We start from the raw sequence: 17,871 nt of genomic DNA on the forward strand, positions 1-17,871 counted from the left end.
TATATATATATATAAAAAAAAACTCCCATGTTTGCCTGTTGCCTAAATTATGGACAGGTACCTTCTTAGCGGATTGTTTATTTATAAATCCAGTCCAAATGCAATGTTAAATAAAATCATGTCCATTTTCTTATGGTGGAATTTGATTATCCAAACATAGTTGCATTTTTTTATCTTAAAGAAATAAGCCTGAGAAGTAAACATCTACAGTATATAAACATTTTCAAATGGACTATACGTGCACAAGTATATTTATATTTGTAATCGGGATGCCAGTGTCTAGACCAAACAATCCCCAAAATATTTATAGCAAGTTTTCCAAAGTATAGCAGGTTTTCTAATGTAAACCAAGTGTGTACATTCTTAATAAATAATTCTATAGTTTTTCAGTCTTGGCAATGTTTAAGATGAGGTTTTGGGATTTGATGTGGCTGCATAATTCATAGTTATCAGAAATATACAAATGTTTTTATATATTTAAATATTAATAAAGTGGTGGTGTGAACGAAACACGCACCTTAATGATTGATGTGTTTATTTTCTCTCATGTTCATTTTTTTTTGCATTCAGAAAACATTTACACTCTTTCCTTTCACTTTTAATGAAGAGTGTTAAAAACAGTTGAGAAGCATATCAGTAGGGAAACGGGAAAGGACACACGTGCTGTGTTGCATACAATTCAGTTGCACACAGCAATTCTAGCATGTGAAGTCCTAGGTGAGATTTCTTTGAGTTAAGTTTGGAGCAGGGGAGCATCCGTGCAATTGCCCTGAGAACATGGTGTTTTGTACTTCCTGTTCAAAGAAACCCAAAGGACACTGCTCAGAGTTTGCACACCTTGTTGCATTCCGAGTGAGAAAATCCATGTTTGCAACATATTGAACATAAAAAATAAAAAAAAAACACTTTAGGTATAATATTGTAATAGTATAAAAAATAATATATACCTGTAACATTTAGAGCATTGCAATTGCCCCTAGTCTCCTTTAATACATGTGACTTGCGATAGAACGGGTCAGTACTGTATGTATAAAGCTTTTTGGCACTTTTTTTAACTCGTTAGGCATTGCAGTTCTATTCAGACCGTATGTCAGAATTTAGACCTTCCCAACAGGGATGCCAGTGTAGCAGCAGTTTAGAATTTCAATGTCCAATGTGAAGGAAATGCCGCAAATAGTGCAGTATTTTTATTTATTTAGATATTCATTTTTTAAACAATTTCTGCCAATAAGTTTTTGATTTCTTTAAGTTTGGCACACACACTTTGTACATCCTGTGCCATCTCTCTCTCTGCGTTGCGTTATTGACAGCCTGTATCGTTCTTAGTACTGGCAGCACTTCATCGGTCAACAACTTTGAGATCGGACCGTTTTTGTTCATCTCAGCAACTATACGGTATTCTGAAGCAGCTGCGCTGACAGCCGCTGTGCCTCACTGCCACTCAGCATTCTTTCTTTTGTTAGTAACACCTGCAGAAAGACTGGCAGAAGAGTTTTTTTTTTTTTTTAACCTTGACTTTTGGAGGTGGAAAGCCGTTTTTTTTTTACTTTGGCCCATGGTTCTTCAATTGTTTCAAATTAATTGAGAAATATGTATTTTTAATTCAAGTAATCACATAGTGTTTACTCATAACTATAGTGAGACTGTTTATTTATTTATTTATTATTAATTTTTTTTTAATGGAGGTTGAACAAATTTCATTACTTAAAGTTAAAAAGTGTACTGTAATTTATTTGTCACTGTTGTTGGGGTCCGAAAGATTTATGTATGTATGTATGTATGGATTTATTTATTTATTTTTAATGCACCAATGCTGCATTTATTTTATTAAAATACAGTGAAAACTGTCCATTCTTAAACTGTAAATTACTATTTTTATGTATTTAATATAATACTATTTTAATATGTTGACTTGAGATTTTTTTCCTCCTGTGATGGCAGAGCTGAATTTTCAGCAGCCATTTTTTCAGTCTTCAGTGTCACATGATCCTTCATAAATCATTCTAATATTGATGATTTGATTTGGTGCTCAAGAAACATTTCTTATTGCAGGGTGTCCATGGGTCTTTAAAAAGTCGTAATGTCTTAAATAACGTTTTCCTAATAAAAGGCCTTAAAAAGTCTTAAAATGTCTTAAATTCAGATTTGATGGGTTTTAAATATGTTTGGTCACATTACCGTTAAAATATCTCCAGTCTGACAGACCTAATGACCGTTTTCAATCATTGGACAGACCGAAGATCTTTTTTCTCCCACCCGCGGTAGCTACTGCGTCATCAGACAGAATCACAGCAATGTTACTATAATACAGGTCGATCAAACTTCTTTGTGTATATAATGTTCTCAATAATAATTGTAAAATGTTTTTTTTTTTTTTTACTTGCCTGACCGGACAAACAGCCTGATTAAAAATTAATTGACAAAAAAATGACCAGCGGAGCTTCGAAACGAAATAATGATTCTTCTGATTTTATTACATTCTACGTAAACAGCAATTGATAATGGAGATAATGGCGATTGATCTCTTTGTGAGAGACTTCAGAACAAATGAGCGTAACAGCACACATAAAGAAACTCAGAAGAAACACTGAGGTATAAATTCAAAATGTGTATTTTATTTATAACATGATATATTTCAGTAACATACCAAGGGATGAGTATGCTGAATATTCTCACGATTGCAAATGTTACATTGATTTTAGTTCAATAAACAAGTAGTTAAGTATTCAAGTATAGTTAATAAGTTACTTACATTTTAGATGCAATATTTACTGTTTTGTTCCGTTTCACCAACGAAAATAGTTCCAAACAAAGATCCCAGAAGAAGTATTGCTCATTCTCCAAGCAACACTCCGTGGTGTTTTGTTACTGAATGAGTCAGCATTTTGAACGAATCGGTTGAATCAATGACTCAATGACTAACTCATTAAGTGACTTACTGCCACCTACTGGTAGTTTATGGAAGCATATGGGTAGCAAAATTCATTTTGAAATGTAATATGTAAAATGACAATGCAATATGTAAAATGGCGATGCATTTCTTTATTTAAGCTTACATTTTCCCATACCCATATGTGCAACATTTAGTGCAAAATGAAAATTAAATTATATAATTTACATTTGCCATTTTCTACACTAGTTTTAATATGTAAATTAAAAACATTTTAATGCTTTATGAGTTGCACAATTAAAATGAAATTGTATTACCAAAATTGATTAGATATGTTTAACATGTACAAGCAAAACTGGCAAAATTATCATTTAAATGCCATTTTTCCTAAATGCATTTAGACTTATGGGTAGGACACTTGAGATTGCATTTTCATCGTGATACCACGTGATAATTGTAGCAAAATGCAGTGCGAATTTTAAAATGCATTCTGAGCCAAATGTGCAGCAAAATGGTTGCAAAAATGGTGATTTAAATGTCTGTTTTTTCTTAAATGCATTGACACTTACACTTGAGACGTTTCAATTGCATTTTCATTAAATACCCCGCGATAATGTCATTTAAGTCAATGTGGATTTGAAAATGCATTCCGAGCCGATCACGCCCCCAACCTGTCAATCATTATATCAAGGCGGGGCTCGGCAACAAGACGCACAATAGGTCAATATTCCCCATTAACTAAACACGTTTTACCTGCCTCAACATCTCTCACTGAGTACGTTTACATGGACAACAATACTCCGATTTTAATACGATTAAGACAATACTCTGATTAAGAATCTACCATGTAAACAGAGATTTTTGATTACCTTAATCTGGCTAAAGTCATCATCAAAGTAAACAGAAATTGAATTAAGACATGTGGAGTATTCCTATTTTAGTCGCATTACTGAAGTGCAGAATAGACATGTAAACACCTTAATCACATTTTTACCGTCGTGTAGGACTTTTCGCCGCATTTTGCGACAGGATACACACACGACAGTGCTCAACCGTTTGACGGCAAATAAAAGAGCTTCAACACCAGGTCGATCAAACTTCTTTGTGTATATAATGTTCTCAATAATAATTGTAAAATGTTTTTTTTTTTTTTTACTTGCCTGACCGGACAAACAGCCTGATTAAAAATTAATTGACAAAAAAATGACCAGCGGAGCTTCGAAACGAAATAATGATTCTTCTGATTTTATTACATTCTACGTAAACAGCGATTGATAATGGAGATAATGGCGATTGATCTCTTTGTGAGAGACTTCAGAACAAATGAGCGTAACAGCACACATAAAGAAACTCAGAAGAAACACTGAGGTATAAATTCAAAATGTGTATTTTATTTATAACATGATATATTTCAGTAACATACCAAGGGATGAGTATGCTGAATATTCTCACGATTGCAAATGTTACATTGATTTTAGTTCAATAAACAAGTAGTTAAGTATTCAAGTATAGTTAATAAGTTACTTACATTTTAGATGCAATATTTACTGTTTTGTTCCGTTTCACCAACGAAAATAGTTCCAAACAAAGATCCCAGAAGAAGTATTGCTCATTCTCCAAGCAACACTCCGTGGTGTTTTGTTACTGAATGAGTCAGCATTTTGAACGAATCGGTTGAATCAATGACTCAATGACTAACTCATTAAGTGACTTACTGCCACCTACTGGTAGTTTATGGAAGCATATGGGTAGCAAAATTCATTTTGAAATGTAATATGTAAAATGACAATGCAATATGTAAAATGGCGATGCATTTCTTTATTTAAGCTTACATTTTCCCATACCCATATGTGCAACATTTAGTGCAAAATGAAAATTAAATTATATAATTTACATTTGCCATTTTCTACACTAGTTTTAATATGTAAATTAAAAACATTTTAATGCTTTATGAGTTGCACAATTAAAATGAAATTGTATTACCAAAATTGATTAGATATGTTTAACATGTACAAGCAAAACTGGCAAAATTATCATTTAAATGCCATTTTTCCTAAATGCATTTAGACTTATGGGTAGGACACTTGAGATTGCATTTTCATCGTGATACCACGTGATAATTGTAGCAAAATGCAGTGCGAATTTTAAAATGCATTCTGAGCCAAATGTGCAGCAAAATGGTTGCAAAAATGGTGATTTAAATGTCTGTTTTTTCTTAAATGCATTGACACTTACACTTGAGACGTTTCAATTGCATTTTCATTAAATACCCCGCGATAATGTCATTTAAGTCAATGTGGATTTGAAAATGCATTCCGAGCCGATCACGCCCCCAACCTGTCAATCATTATATCAAGGCGGGGCTCGGCAACAAGACGCACAATAGGTCAATATTCCCCATTAACTAAACACGTTTTACCTGCCTCAACATCTCTCACTGAGTACGTTTACATGGACAACAATACTCCGATTTTAATACGATTAAGACAATACTCTGATTAAGAATCTACCATGTAAACAGAGATTTTTGATTACCTTAATCTGGCTAAAGTCATCATCAAAGTAAACAGAAATTGAATTAAGACATGTGGAGTATTCCTATTTTAGTCGCATTACTGAAGTGCAGAATAGACATGTAACCACCTTAATCACATTTTTACCGTCGTGTAGGACTTTTCGCCGCATTTTGCGACAGGATACACACACGACAGTGCTCAACCGTTTGACGGCAAATAAAAGAGCTTCAACACCTCCGTCGTCTGTATGCATGTACAAATAATTAACTGTCGGCTGGCGTCACGTGGGGACGTAATGATGTATGCCATTAATCGAGCTATGTACTGTAACATGTAAAACAGGAACATGAAAGGAATATTCTAAAAGCAACTCATGTAAACACCATAATCATAACATTGGCTTATTTAGAATAAGGTAAATAATTAGATTACTGATGTCCATGTAAACGCAGTCACTGTTTTACACTCCGATTGATGCACATAAGCAGATTCTACACTTATTTACTTGCCACCTTACACCGTGGTAGTTTTCCGCACCATTGCCATTTTGCATATTACATTTCAAAATGAATGTTGCTACCCATATGATTCAATAGTAGTTTTGTATGTTGAAAAGTATGCATTTCCCCCCAACATTTCTTGTTTGTATATTCATAAATGTATTCAAAACATAAATCTCATAACATTATTTATTGCAGTTGTAATTTTGCAGTGTAAATTATTTAACAGCCCTATAGAATTTATTGATATATTGTAATAATTTGACATGAAAGGTGATGTATACATTTAAAAAGTTTAAAAAATAGGCCTTTTTAAAGGTAAATAAAAATATACAGATTTAAGTATGTAAAAGCTGATAAAACACTGATGAAAATATTGCTTCAGAATAATTGATTACACCACCAAAAATATCGGTGATGCTGTAGTTTTGTGGGAATATTTTGTGTGGAATATTGTCTGCTGATATAAAAAGTTCACTGTATATCGTACTAATAAATATTTATGACAGTGATGATTTTTTTTCTTTTTACATTAAACACATTAAATATTACATATACAGTATGTATGTAATATAATGTGTATTTCCATTACAGGTTTAGGTCTTAAATTTCATATAAGGTGGTATTAAAAAGGTCTTAAGTCTTACATTTTCACATATCTGTAGAAACCCTGTATTGAAAGTTGAAAACAGTTGTGCAGCTTAATATTTTGATGAATGAAAAGTGCAAAAGAACAACATTTATTTTAAATACAAATCTTTTCTAACAAGAGAAAGTGTTTGTTTCTCTAAAAAAAAAAAAAAAATAGTGTTAGTGTTTTTATTTTCCTACATTTAATCAAACTACCTCAACAATAATGTCTAGTCTTCATAAGCAATCACCTTTGCAAGCAGTTCTTTTCTAACCTCTTTTCAAAAACTGAAACTTCTGTTTCTCCTAGATTTAGCCAGCAGCCCGTGAAGCAATGCAGGCCATGGGCCGTGTCAAGAATGAACAAAACTCTGTTTAGCTCTTTATCTGAGGCAGTAATCAATCGGAAAATGGGCTGTTGAAATTGATTTAAATGCCACTGTATACTGCCTTCAAGGCCCTCTCAGATTAACAATGCAAATTTTCTTTGACCTGTATTCATTTGCATGCAAATTTCCAATTTGAGTCTGAATATTAGAAAAAAAAAAATCTTAAAACTTACTGGATCACCTCCGGACCAATTATAAACTGCTGTGGATTTCTCAGCTTAATTCCCCTGACGAATAGAAGTCCAGAACGCGGCGTGTTTATTCATACATTGTCTAGCATAGAATTTAAATTTCAACGAAGCGCCAAGCGACTGGGCTAATTGGGTAAGGAAGTGCCGCAATCTCGGAGTGCAGCTTGGAATACTGTTGATGCAATTACGATCCATACCGAGAGTACAGTTGGTGCGTTTGAAATTAATTAACTCCCCTTCTCGAGCTGTAGTTAATCCTAATGTTTCGGATTGTTTTGCTTTTGCCAGTTCCCCCCCCAATTAGGCTGATAGTGAAAGTTAATCAATTCCTCCTGATTTGCTGCCCACTAAATGCTGTGGAACTCATTAGCTTATTAACCTCTGTTTTATATCAAGTGCATTTTGGGGGGCTTTTCCATCCCCTCCAGCACCTCGCTGTGTAAGTGATAGCACCTGTCAAATTACTGTCAGACAATTGGGGCTTATGCCACACTGAATGTCCAGAGACCTCCCGGTCTCTTTAAATGATGCATGTGCGCTAACAAGACTGTGCTAACGGCTTGAACGCCTCTTTGCAGGACTTTGTTATGAAGATAATCCGCTCTCTGGAGAGGCCGTCTTCAGTCATCCGTGCCAAGGCCTTCCTCGTTCTTCTGCAGGTCCTTATGAACAACAGAGAGATGCTTCTGCTCTGCTGTAACTCCAGGTAAACACTCTACACAATGAAATCCCATCAACCAACTGTGCAGGATGCATCAACAGAGCGCACGCATTATAGATCTGGTGAAATGCTTCTGTTCCTCAATAGCGCTGAGAGCCAAATATACATGGAACGGTAAACAAAGACACTGGCACAAAGGAAAAGGATAGATGTTCCTCTTGTGCCCCGTATCCAAGTACAAACACATCATAAACCACACTACCACACTACAATACACATATGAATCAGAAAGAGACCCTCAGGGAGATAGAGGTATGGAAACACATGGATTAAATCAATATCATATACGTTTCATAAATGGTTGGTAGAGAGATGCATGAGAGGAAGGGAACTCCAGTGGGTCTGTTGCTCCACTGGACAGTAGCTGTTTTGTTTAAAGATTTTTAAGAATTTCAGTGACTTTTCTGTATGTTATGACTGCAAGAGTTTCACAAAACTCAGCAGGAAACTCAGTAGATTTCCACACGTCATTCATAATAGTTTAAACAGCTCTATGCCATTGAATGTGACTTTGGGATACAACAGCTTGGCACTGGGCCAGTCCCCTCAAGAGGACATCTTTGTGCCATTTTCTTTTTTTACCCTAAAAGGTTCATAGTAGTATATTAAGGTAAATATTACTACTCTAATGTCACCTTTATGTCTATAGTGCTTTATACAATACGGATTGTGTCAAAGCAGCTTCACAGTGAATCATTTGTCCTTTATTGTCAGTATGTCATGAATAGAATGAGGCATCAGTTTACTGTCAGGGATTTGTTGCTCAAGTCACAGCGTATCCAGTGTAGACAGAATCACTGTTTATAAAGTTTGTCTTTAGTCACTAGTGTTGTCAAAATTACTGGTACTTCGGTACCAAGACGAATGCTTACATTTTAAAATGTAGTGATATCAGTCTTTCCACAGTGCCAGTCGCACAGATTACCAACCTGCTAACAGGCGGCTGCTTTCAAATGCTAGCATATTTGCGTGAGTGTCTTTGAGGAGCATGCGCCGCTCAGAAGTGACGAACACTGAAGCGCAGGGAAGAGATCAAAACAAAACAACGGTCACGAATTAGAAGTATAAAACAAGGATTTGTAAAGAAGAATGTCGGAGGATTTCGATATAAGCCAAGAGGAGACTGGTTTTCCTTTGCTAAAGTAAGGAAACTTAGCTTCCTTTGCTTCTGTTAACAAACGTTGGTTTTCACGAGACTCACCAGCGCATGCGCAATGCCGACATCTTACGTCATCCTCCTGGAGCTGCTTCCGTGTACAACTGTTGGCGCAAGCTAGATTAAAGTGATTATTACGTTTTGAATATGGATATTTTTCTTACAAAAATGCATCGATTCGCTACAGGAGGCCTTTGTTCACCCCCCGGAGCCGTGTGAGGCACTTTTTTATTATGGATGCATGCACTTTATTTCACGTCTTTTGGACTGATGCACTGCAACAACCGCTGACTGTTATTAAACAGCATGGAAGCTCAAAGTAAATTTTTAATATGGATTCATCTGAAAGAAGGAAGTCATATATGCCTAGGATGACTTGAGGGTGAGTAAATAATGGGCTAATTTTCATTTCCACTTTTTCTGTTACCAAAAACATATTTCTTTGTTTTATTTCTTTTTAGGGATGTATCGATATCAAAATCTCACGATACGATTATATCGGGTTAATATGAAGTCCACAATACAATATTTATAGCAATATTAAAAAAAAAGACAAATGAAGAATTGGGGGGGGGGATTGTACATTTTAAAGTTAAATTATTATATCTAATGCACTTTGAGAGTTCAAAATTATGAGCTCCAACCCATAGAAAACTAAAGTCATAAAAAAGTCAGTGAATTAACTTGTACCTGAACTTTACAGGGAACTCAACCCTCTTTTTAGTTGTGGTATACTGTAGACTTGCGGCGATAGACAGTGTTGATGGTTTTACCGGTGTGAAGCCGCAACACCGGTTATGTCACTTGCCCACCTCGGCACCGCCCCCACCGTCGTTTTAATTTTTTTATAGTACTAAAAAGCATTTAATTCAGTTAGAGAACAGACACTACAATTAAAATTGAACGTAACGTGTCGAACGACAGTCGCATCACAGATCATATTTCATTTATCACGTGATGAGAAGCTGACAAGAAGAGTGAGGTGAGACAGACAAGACGATGGCAGAAGAGTTTACGACATGCAAAAGCACCTGTTATAAAAATATTTCGGATTTTGAAAAGCCTGTTGACTTCTGCCATTTATCTAAGGTGATATTGGAAGGTTTTTTTTAAACATTCGTTTCTTATTTATTTGGTTCCACAGTGTTTTCTGATTTTTATTTATTTAAACTGTGTATTTTTTTTTTAATTTTACATCAAGTATGCCGTGTCTCCAATCTTTCTTATTCGTTTTGCTAATAAACGTACGTTTCTTATTTATTTGGTTCCACAGTGTTTACTGATCTTCAGTTTTGTTTACCTAAACTTTGTGTAAGTTATTTGTTGTTTTATATTAGGCATATAGCATGGTGTATTTTTATTCGTTTTGTTAATAAAAGTTCTATGTTCTACGTTGTATTTTGTTGTTGCTTGAATTGAATTAAAGTAAAATGCGCACAACGCTTTTAAGCTATTTAAAAGCGAAGGAAAGTGAGGAAAAGAGGGAAAACTCAAACAAACTAAAAACAAACAACTGCTTGACACCGAATTTCAGCTCATTTGAAAGTGAAAGTAAAATGTGCACGGCGCTTTTACAAGCTATTTAAAACGGAAAGAAAAGGGGGAAAACTGCACAACGGTGATACCGGTATTACCGGTGTTGTCACACGTCGATTAACCGGTGGGAAAATTTCCTCACCGTCACAAGCCTAGTATACTGTCTCAGTCTAAATTACATTTACACTGGTGTTTTAGGAAGCCAAGCAAATTAGAATATAATAATAATAACAATGACAGAAATAGCCATATATTGTAAAATAATTGCACTGTAAAATAAATGAAAATGAATATTTCATAGGTATATTGTTTTTTGCCTTACACTATTACAATACAATACTACTTTTCTAACTTCTACACTTTAAAGAGATATTTTGAATTTGGACTGCATTTAAACCGCAATAAACCGATAGCTGTCAGCAATTCATAATGGCACGTTTATTTTGACGGAAATGGCAGTAGAGCTTTTATTTTGAAGGAAAACTCCAGCATCAGTGAAACCATGCTTACAAAAACGCGTCTCACTACAAATCTAGTGAAAAGCTGTAATCATTTGCTGTGAAAATAAAGCCTAACTGTTTTTTTTTATTATTTATTTTTATTTTTTCATTTGTGCTGTTTGCTGCGACTAAATCTGCGAGCAAACCATATAATTTGATGTTCTCTTGATTTGCTCTTGTGTGTAAGTGCAATAATGATTTATATTTTTTGAGCAAAATAATTATAATTAATGTAACAATCTAATATAACAGTGTGAAATGTATTAAATTTGATACAAGTTCAATTCAGTTATAAGCAGTTTTACATAAGGCAGAAATGTTGTTCATTATTCAACTTAAGTCAACGTGCGATTCAGCTGTGAAACAGCTCTACAAAAGGCGCTGTAACTTTACTAGTCCTAAGTAGTGGTCGACCGATATATCGGCCAATATTTGGCATTTTTAAAATATCGGCATCGGGCAATAAGTTTTCCTGTTTGGCCGATGCATTCGACTTTTATTTTGATGGCTCTGACAGTGGCAGCGCCTGAGCACAGTACTCACCTTCTCCCTCTTGTCCGCCATCGTCATTAACAGTTAATCAGATAGAACGGTTAAACAAAGGAATTAAAATGTATACAAAAAGTATTATAATGATTGCTTTTATATTATTAGTAATAGAAAGGCAAACATTATAATACTTTCTCATTTGCCATCAGCATTCAGCAAATACGCATTTATATCATTTAAATAAATCTTTGAATGACTAATGAACATTTAATTACACAAAGCTTGCAAACTTAGTCGGATCCTGCTGTGAGATCTTGTGAAGTGTGCATGTGTATCCTGCATGATCGCGTGTTCTCTGCGTGATGGTCGGTCCGTGTGAATTGAATGCGGACAGGAGGAGAGTTCAGCTTCCCTGGAGACACGCGATCGAAAAACATTAAACTAGTGATTTCAAATTATGCTGCGCTTTATGCATTTGCCCACTGCCATATTCATGTCATTTCCACTGTGTGCTGTATGTAAAATGAGTCTTACCTTGGCTTTATTTGAAAAAATATAATTCACAATGCACACAAACTTCCCAGAATACTGAGTGCCCTGTTGGTTACTGTGTTTACTTCCTTTTTTTTTATTATATTTTTTATTAAATATTTATTTATTTGTGAAAAATACTTCGTCATCTACAGTATAAGTATGCTTATTTAACACATTTACTTTTTAATCCATTTTCAAATGATTTCAAATTTCTTAAACATTAAGATAAATAAAATTATATCAGCCATCCTGCTTTCCAAGATATCGGCATCAGCCATCAAAAAAAACAATATCGGTCGACCACTAGTCCTAAGTGAATGTTATTTGAATCAGGTCGTAGTTACTGTAAGTTTTTAGACTAGTTAAATATTAAAACCCAGCCCTGTGAGATGTTTTTGGTTTGGGTTGTTGATAACAAAAAGTTCTACTTAAGAAATTATAGTGTATAGGCTACATGAAATTCAGAGATGATAGATTATAGATGAGAATATATAAGGGGAGAACTGCTAGACGCAGCATAAAAACTTAAATAGATGAGTATTATTCTCTCATCCTTCAAATCGCTCTATGCTTCCAATGTCATTTCCTCAGATAAGATTAGTAGAAAAGTACTATTGGTTGAACATAGCTGAAGATCAAATTCAGGAGCATTTTTTTGTTTACTGCAGATGCTGTGAAAGGGTGTTAAACATGATGACAAGCATTATGATTGCTCGTCACCATCTGCCAGCCTCCCTGACAGTGTTTGATGCATCATGTCAATGTTAGCTGGTAGAGCATGTACTGTAAATCTTTCTGCAGCTGACCAGTGCAGTAAAATTAAGTAAACTGAACACTCACTGCATGCTGTAATTTCACTTGCGTATATATGTGACCCTGAACCACAAAACCAATCTTAAGTCGCAGGGGTATATTTTTTTAGCAACAGCCAACAATACACTGTATGGGTCAAAATGATCATTTTTTCTTCTATGCCAAAAATCATTAGGATTTTAGGTAAATATCATGTTCCATGAAGGTATTTTGTACATTTCCTACTGTAAATATATCAAAACTTCATTTTTGATTAGTAATATGCATTGCTAAGGACTTCATTTGGAAAACTTTAAAGGCGATTTTCTCAATATTTAATTTTTTTGCACCCTGAGATTCCAGATTTTCAAATAGTTGTATCTCGACCAAATATTGCCCTATCATAACAAACCATACATCAATGAAAAGCTTATTTTTTCAGCTTTCATGTGTCTATAAATCTCAATTTCAAAGAATTTGAGAATTACACACACACACGCAAAAATGTCAACAATTCTGTGTTTTTCTGTCAATATGGGGTGCTGTGTGTACATTAATGAGGAAAAAAAATGAACTTAAATGATTTTAGCAAATGGCTGCAATATAACAAAGAGTGAAAAATTTAAGGGGGTCTGAATACTTTCCGTACCCACTGTATATATATGTAAATAAACTATCCCTTTTATTTATTTTAATCAAACCAAGTGAAATTGATATTAAACAACTTGATAAGATGATTAGAATATAGCAACTAAAATGCATTTGTAAAGTAAAATAATAATAACAACTCTAAATATTTCTTAAAGGTGAAACATATCCCAGTTTAATATGCAGAGACAGCTGTAAGTGATACATAAATAATAGATTTCCCTGAAAAAGTGAAAACACTGAGACTCTGTGGCACTTTCAGAGCATTGCAAAAAACAAACAAACAAAAAACAATCTGCAATACTAACTCTGGAAATTGGTTTCCTTAATCCAGCTCCTTTTGGCTTTGCAGCAGATTGGCTTGACCTCTAACTACGAAACCAATGACAGAAACAGGCCAACCATTTAAAACCATTACTTTTTCCATCATTGAGTCTCTTTCCTTCGATCTTACATAAGAAGACTGGATCTTGAAACTGATCTCATTATTCCTTTTGTATGTACATCTTCAGAATACAACTGGTCATTTTCTTTAATCATGTCCTCCTAATTCATCTATATTTAATTTGAAGCCAGTCTTGAACAGCTGAAGCTCCTAATTGGCCTCATCACTGTCTTACAAACACAGGATGTCTGTCATCACTAGCGTTTCCTCTGCAACAAGCCCAGGAACGAGATGTGCTCTCTCTTCTTGCACTTTCTCTCTTCCTCATTTTCTCCATGTACCTCCGAGTCCAAGCAGTGCTGCACTGATGGAGTGTGTCAGAACTGACCCAGCGCTCCATCTCCCAGAGTGAGAGCGTTTCCTCGCTGTTCTCATAAACACTTCTCTAATTAGCTGTGCAGCGTCTGCTGCATGCAGGCCTGTCAGATGAGTGCTGCAGCCTGCCTCAGACGTGTCAAACCGGACACGTTGTGCCCAGCCCCTCTCTGGTCTGAGCAGACACATGGAGTTCTCCCAGCTCCCAGATAAGGGGATGTTTTTAACTCAATGAGACGGCAGCAGAGCTCAGAGGTAGTGAGGAGATGTCTCTGTTCTAGGATTGGTCCTCTGGAGGTTTCTGATGGAGGAGGGGTTGGAGCTCTACTGGAGTTTTTAATTTGAATGTTGAGATAAGAATGTTTCATTTTATTTAATGTTTCATTTAAGCAGAAATGGACTTTGCAGAATATCTGCATTGTAGAAAACGGTTTTATTTAAGTGGTGATAACTATTAACCGCTACTGCAGTTAACTGATAATTCTAACGCCATTATACTCTAACAATGTGTTTGTGGGATTTCCATAACATCCATCTGGGTTTTATTTTTCATATTTATTGTGCTTCCTTTGAGCGTCACAATGAAATATTTATGATTTGGATCTATTTTATGGACTAGGTCTAATTCATTTGTACAGTTACAGTATATGCTGGGTTGTCAGTGGTTTGCTGGGTTGTTCTGGGTAATTTTAGGTGGTAACAGCTTACCCAAAAACGTTTTATTCTAGCTCTTGCTTGGTAAAGGTGCTGTTAAATTTAAAAAATTTCCCAGGCAAGAAAGGCCCATCGTCAATAGTGTAGCGATGCATGAAGTCACTTTCAAACCAAGCTGATTTCTGTTGGTTAACATGGTCAATTTGTCTGACCAACTTAAACCCAAGCAAAATCTGTGTGGGGAGCTCATGCAAAACTGACTGTGAAATTTCACTGAGGGACAGTAAATGCAACTGCAAGAGATATCCTTTATAAAAGTTAAGAGTCAACCACTCCTACCTAAAACGGCTCGTTCTAACACGGCTCCACATGTCTACATCACGATGTGGGAAGATTTACATAACGCCGCCCAAATGTTCACGCAAAGAAAGAAGGCGTAACTTTTATTCTTGCTGTTGCCGCCGCTGCCATGTTGTGGAGTCGCTGTGTGTTTCGTTGTGAAAGCGAAACTACTTTGTTTGGCCTTCCAAAAGAGGACACAACTAGAAATCAGTGGTTAAGTTGTATTTACAACACTGTTCCAGAACAGTTCAACCGAAATATTCAGATGCGTGCTGCACATTTTATGGAGGATGAGGACTGTTTCCTGAACCAGTAGCCTACAATGCGTCTGTGGCACAAAGGCTGTTTCTGTAAAGTTGGGCAGTTCAAACTTTGCAAGGACAGTCTGGCGCTTCTGACTCATAGCCTGTAAGTACTTTTTCATATTTAAAAGATTTGCCACTGATGATTCAAACGCGAGTTTTGAGCAGTGTAGAGTAGGCTTGTTGTTTGTTGTTTCTCCGATCACAAATGCAGACATGGTTTTATGTTTATGCAACGCAACGCACAAAAAGAGAGCATAAGTCATTATAATCAGTAATTATGTCCCCACTGGATGCAACAAATGCCTCATTTGTAATGGGTTTTATTGGTTTTGTCTCATCTTGCTGGGAGACGGCATCACAGTATGGAGAGGGGCGTAACATTTCCGTCACACGCTTGAGGCATTCGGCCAATCACAACGCACTGGATAGCTGGCCAATCAGAGCACACCTCGCTTTTTCAGACCAATGAGCTTTGTAAAAATCAACGCGTTTCAGAAAGGCAGGGCATAGAGGAGAAACAATAATGTACATTATATGGAAAATAATGTGTTTTTTGAACCTTAAACCGCATAAACACATTGCATTACACCAAATACACAAAATAATGTTCTTTTTAGCAACATCATATTACCCCTTTAACTTTATATGCTATTTTGACATAGCGTATACAGAACAGTTTTCTTCTTAAAATATATATAAAGAAAATGTATTATTTGGGTGCAATTTGAACATAGCTTTTGTAAAAAATATACATTTAATGTTGGCTACACAACTAGTGTTTCCAACTGTTTACACCCCCATTAGCACACTGTAAAATCCGATAAGTTCAGAATACTACATTTTTGTGGACACCGATTACCTCAACAAATGTAATCAAGCAACTCACATTTTTTAAGTTAACATTAATCATAAATAACAATTAAGTCAAACTAAAAAGCTTAAATTTGTTTTTGCTTAATGTTTAAGTGCAGTGTACTTAAAATTATTGTTTATCATATGTAATATTTTTCATTTACCAATTATTTTAATGCAGTAGTGCTTTATTAAATACAAATACTAACTAAAAAAAATACACTTATGCATAAAAAAAAATACACGCACAACTGTGGCTATACAATTGAGGATTTTTTATTCAGCCTTTTTTAAACCACATGAACTGTGCATTTCTGAATGTCAAACACTGGAAGATCATCTCATCACAACTGCAGTGCTTGCAGGACTTGTAGGGGTTTCGTTGTCCAAAATCAGCAGGAGAGGTGTTTGTGTCAGTGATGTCTGGCTCGCCCAATTCCTCCTGGAATAAGCACAGAGGGTAAAACTTTAACTTCATAGACTAAAAGTAGACATTTATATTTACTGCCAATAGAGTGGGGGAACTATAATGTCAGAACCCGGAGTAATTCACCGTGGGTTCCTTCTAGATTTTCCTATGGGGTTTTATAATGGAGTTTTACAATTAAAATAAAGCCTGTGGTAAACATAACTTGACAATACTTTTACGTTTTGTTGTACAACGTAAATTACACATCCATACCCAAAATACAAATTTTGAAGCAGTTATAATCATTTTTGAAACTTATGTTTTTAGTAAGTAGCCAGAACAGAAGGCTGTGAGTGTGTGCAGTTTACATTGTAGAACAAAAGTAGAAGTATCGTCAAGTTATGCTTACCACAGGCTTTATTTTATTCATAAATTGAAAAACCCCATTAAAAAAAACCCATAGGAAAATCTCAAAGGAACCTGCGGCGAATTACACTTCCTGGTTCTGACGTCATAGTTCCCCCACTCTATTTCAGATCTATTATTAATGCACTTAATACTTACATTTCATGTCCTGAAGAACAGTTCTCCTCACACACATACACTGGGAGAGCATTTTGACATCATGTAAACAAAAAAAAAATAAACATGTTAAATAAGCAGGTCAACTTTATGTTAATATACAATGAAGACAGTGATGGAGGTAGTTAGTGTTTGTGAATTTGCACTCACCTGAAGATCAAACATTTAGAATGTCATGCAACATCTGTGAAATCTTGCTGGTGTGTGCCACTTTCTCTGATATGATGAAACTCAGCACAAACCTAGAAAACCACAAACACGCACAAGTAAGTGTATAACCAACATTGAATGTAGAAAAGAGAAAGCCGAGTCTGTGTCCTGTTATGTGAGGACACATCACACAACTTGCTCTTCAACTGAATAGAAGTTACCTTAAGTGTTGAGGCTCACTCTTTTGTATTCAGCATCCAGCTCAGCCTGCAATTAAAGAAAGTTTGTAAAGGTTTACTACAAGTTTGTAGATTGCTTTTGTAAA

General features: G+C 35.3%; 1 protein-coding gene and 1 long non-coding RNA gene across 2 annotated transcripts in view; one reads left to right on the forward strand and one right to left on the reverse strand.

Moving 5' to 3' along the window:
- ulk4 (unc-51 like kinase 4) overlaps positions 1–17,871 on the forward strand; it is a gene marked incomplete at its 5' end in the record, with an annotated part of 180,489 nt that overhangs the window by 15,131 nt on the left and 147,487 nt on the right. Inside the window, one exon of the mRNA XM_016257274.1 lies at positions 7,695–7,822. Coding sequence (XP_016112760.1) covers positions 7,695–7,822 — 128 coding nt within the window. The remainder of the gene's footprint in view (positions 1–7,694; positions 7,823–17,871) is intronic.
- On the reverse strand, positions 16,695–17,620 carry LOC107570994 (uncharacterized). Its single transcript, XR_001607120.1, has 3 exons — positions 17,547–17,620; positions 17,379–17,418; positions 16,695–16,847 (listed from the first exon to the last, which is right to left on the reverse strand). It is a non-coding gene; the product is annotated as an uncharacterized lncRNA (long non-coding RNA).

This window comes from Sinocyclocheilus grahami, unplaced genomic scaffold, assembly GCF_001515645.1.
Source record: "Sinocyclocheilus grahami isolate Dianchi unplaced genomic scaffold, SAMN03320097.WGS_v1.1 scaffold1531.1, whole genome shotgun sequence".
Classification (NCBI taxonomy): Eukaryota; Metazoa; Chordata; class Actinopteri; order Cypriniformes; family Cyprinidae; genus Sinocyclocheilus; species Sinocyclocheilus grahami.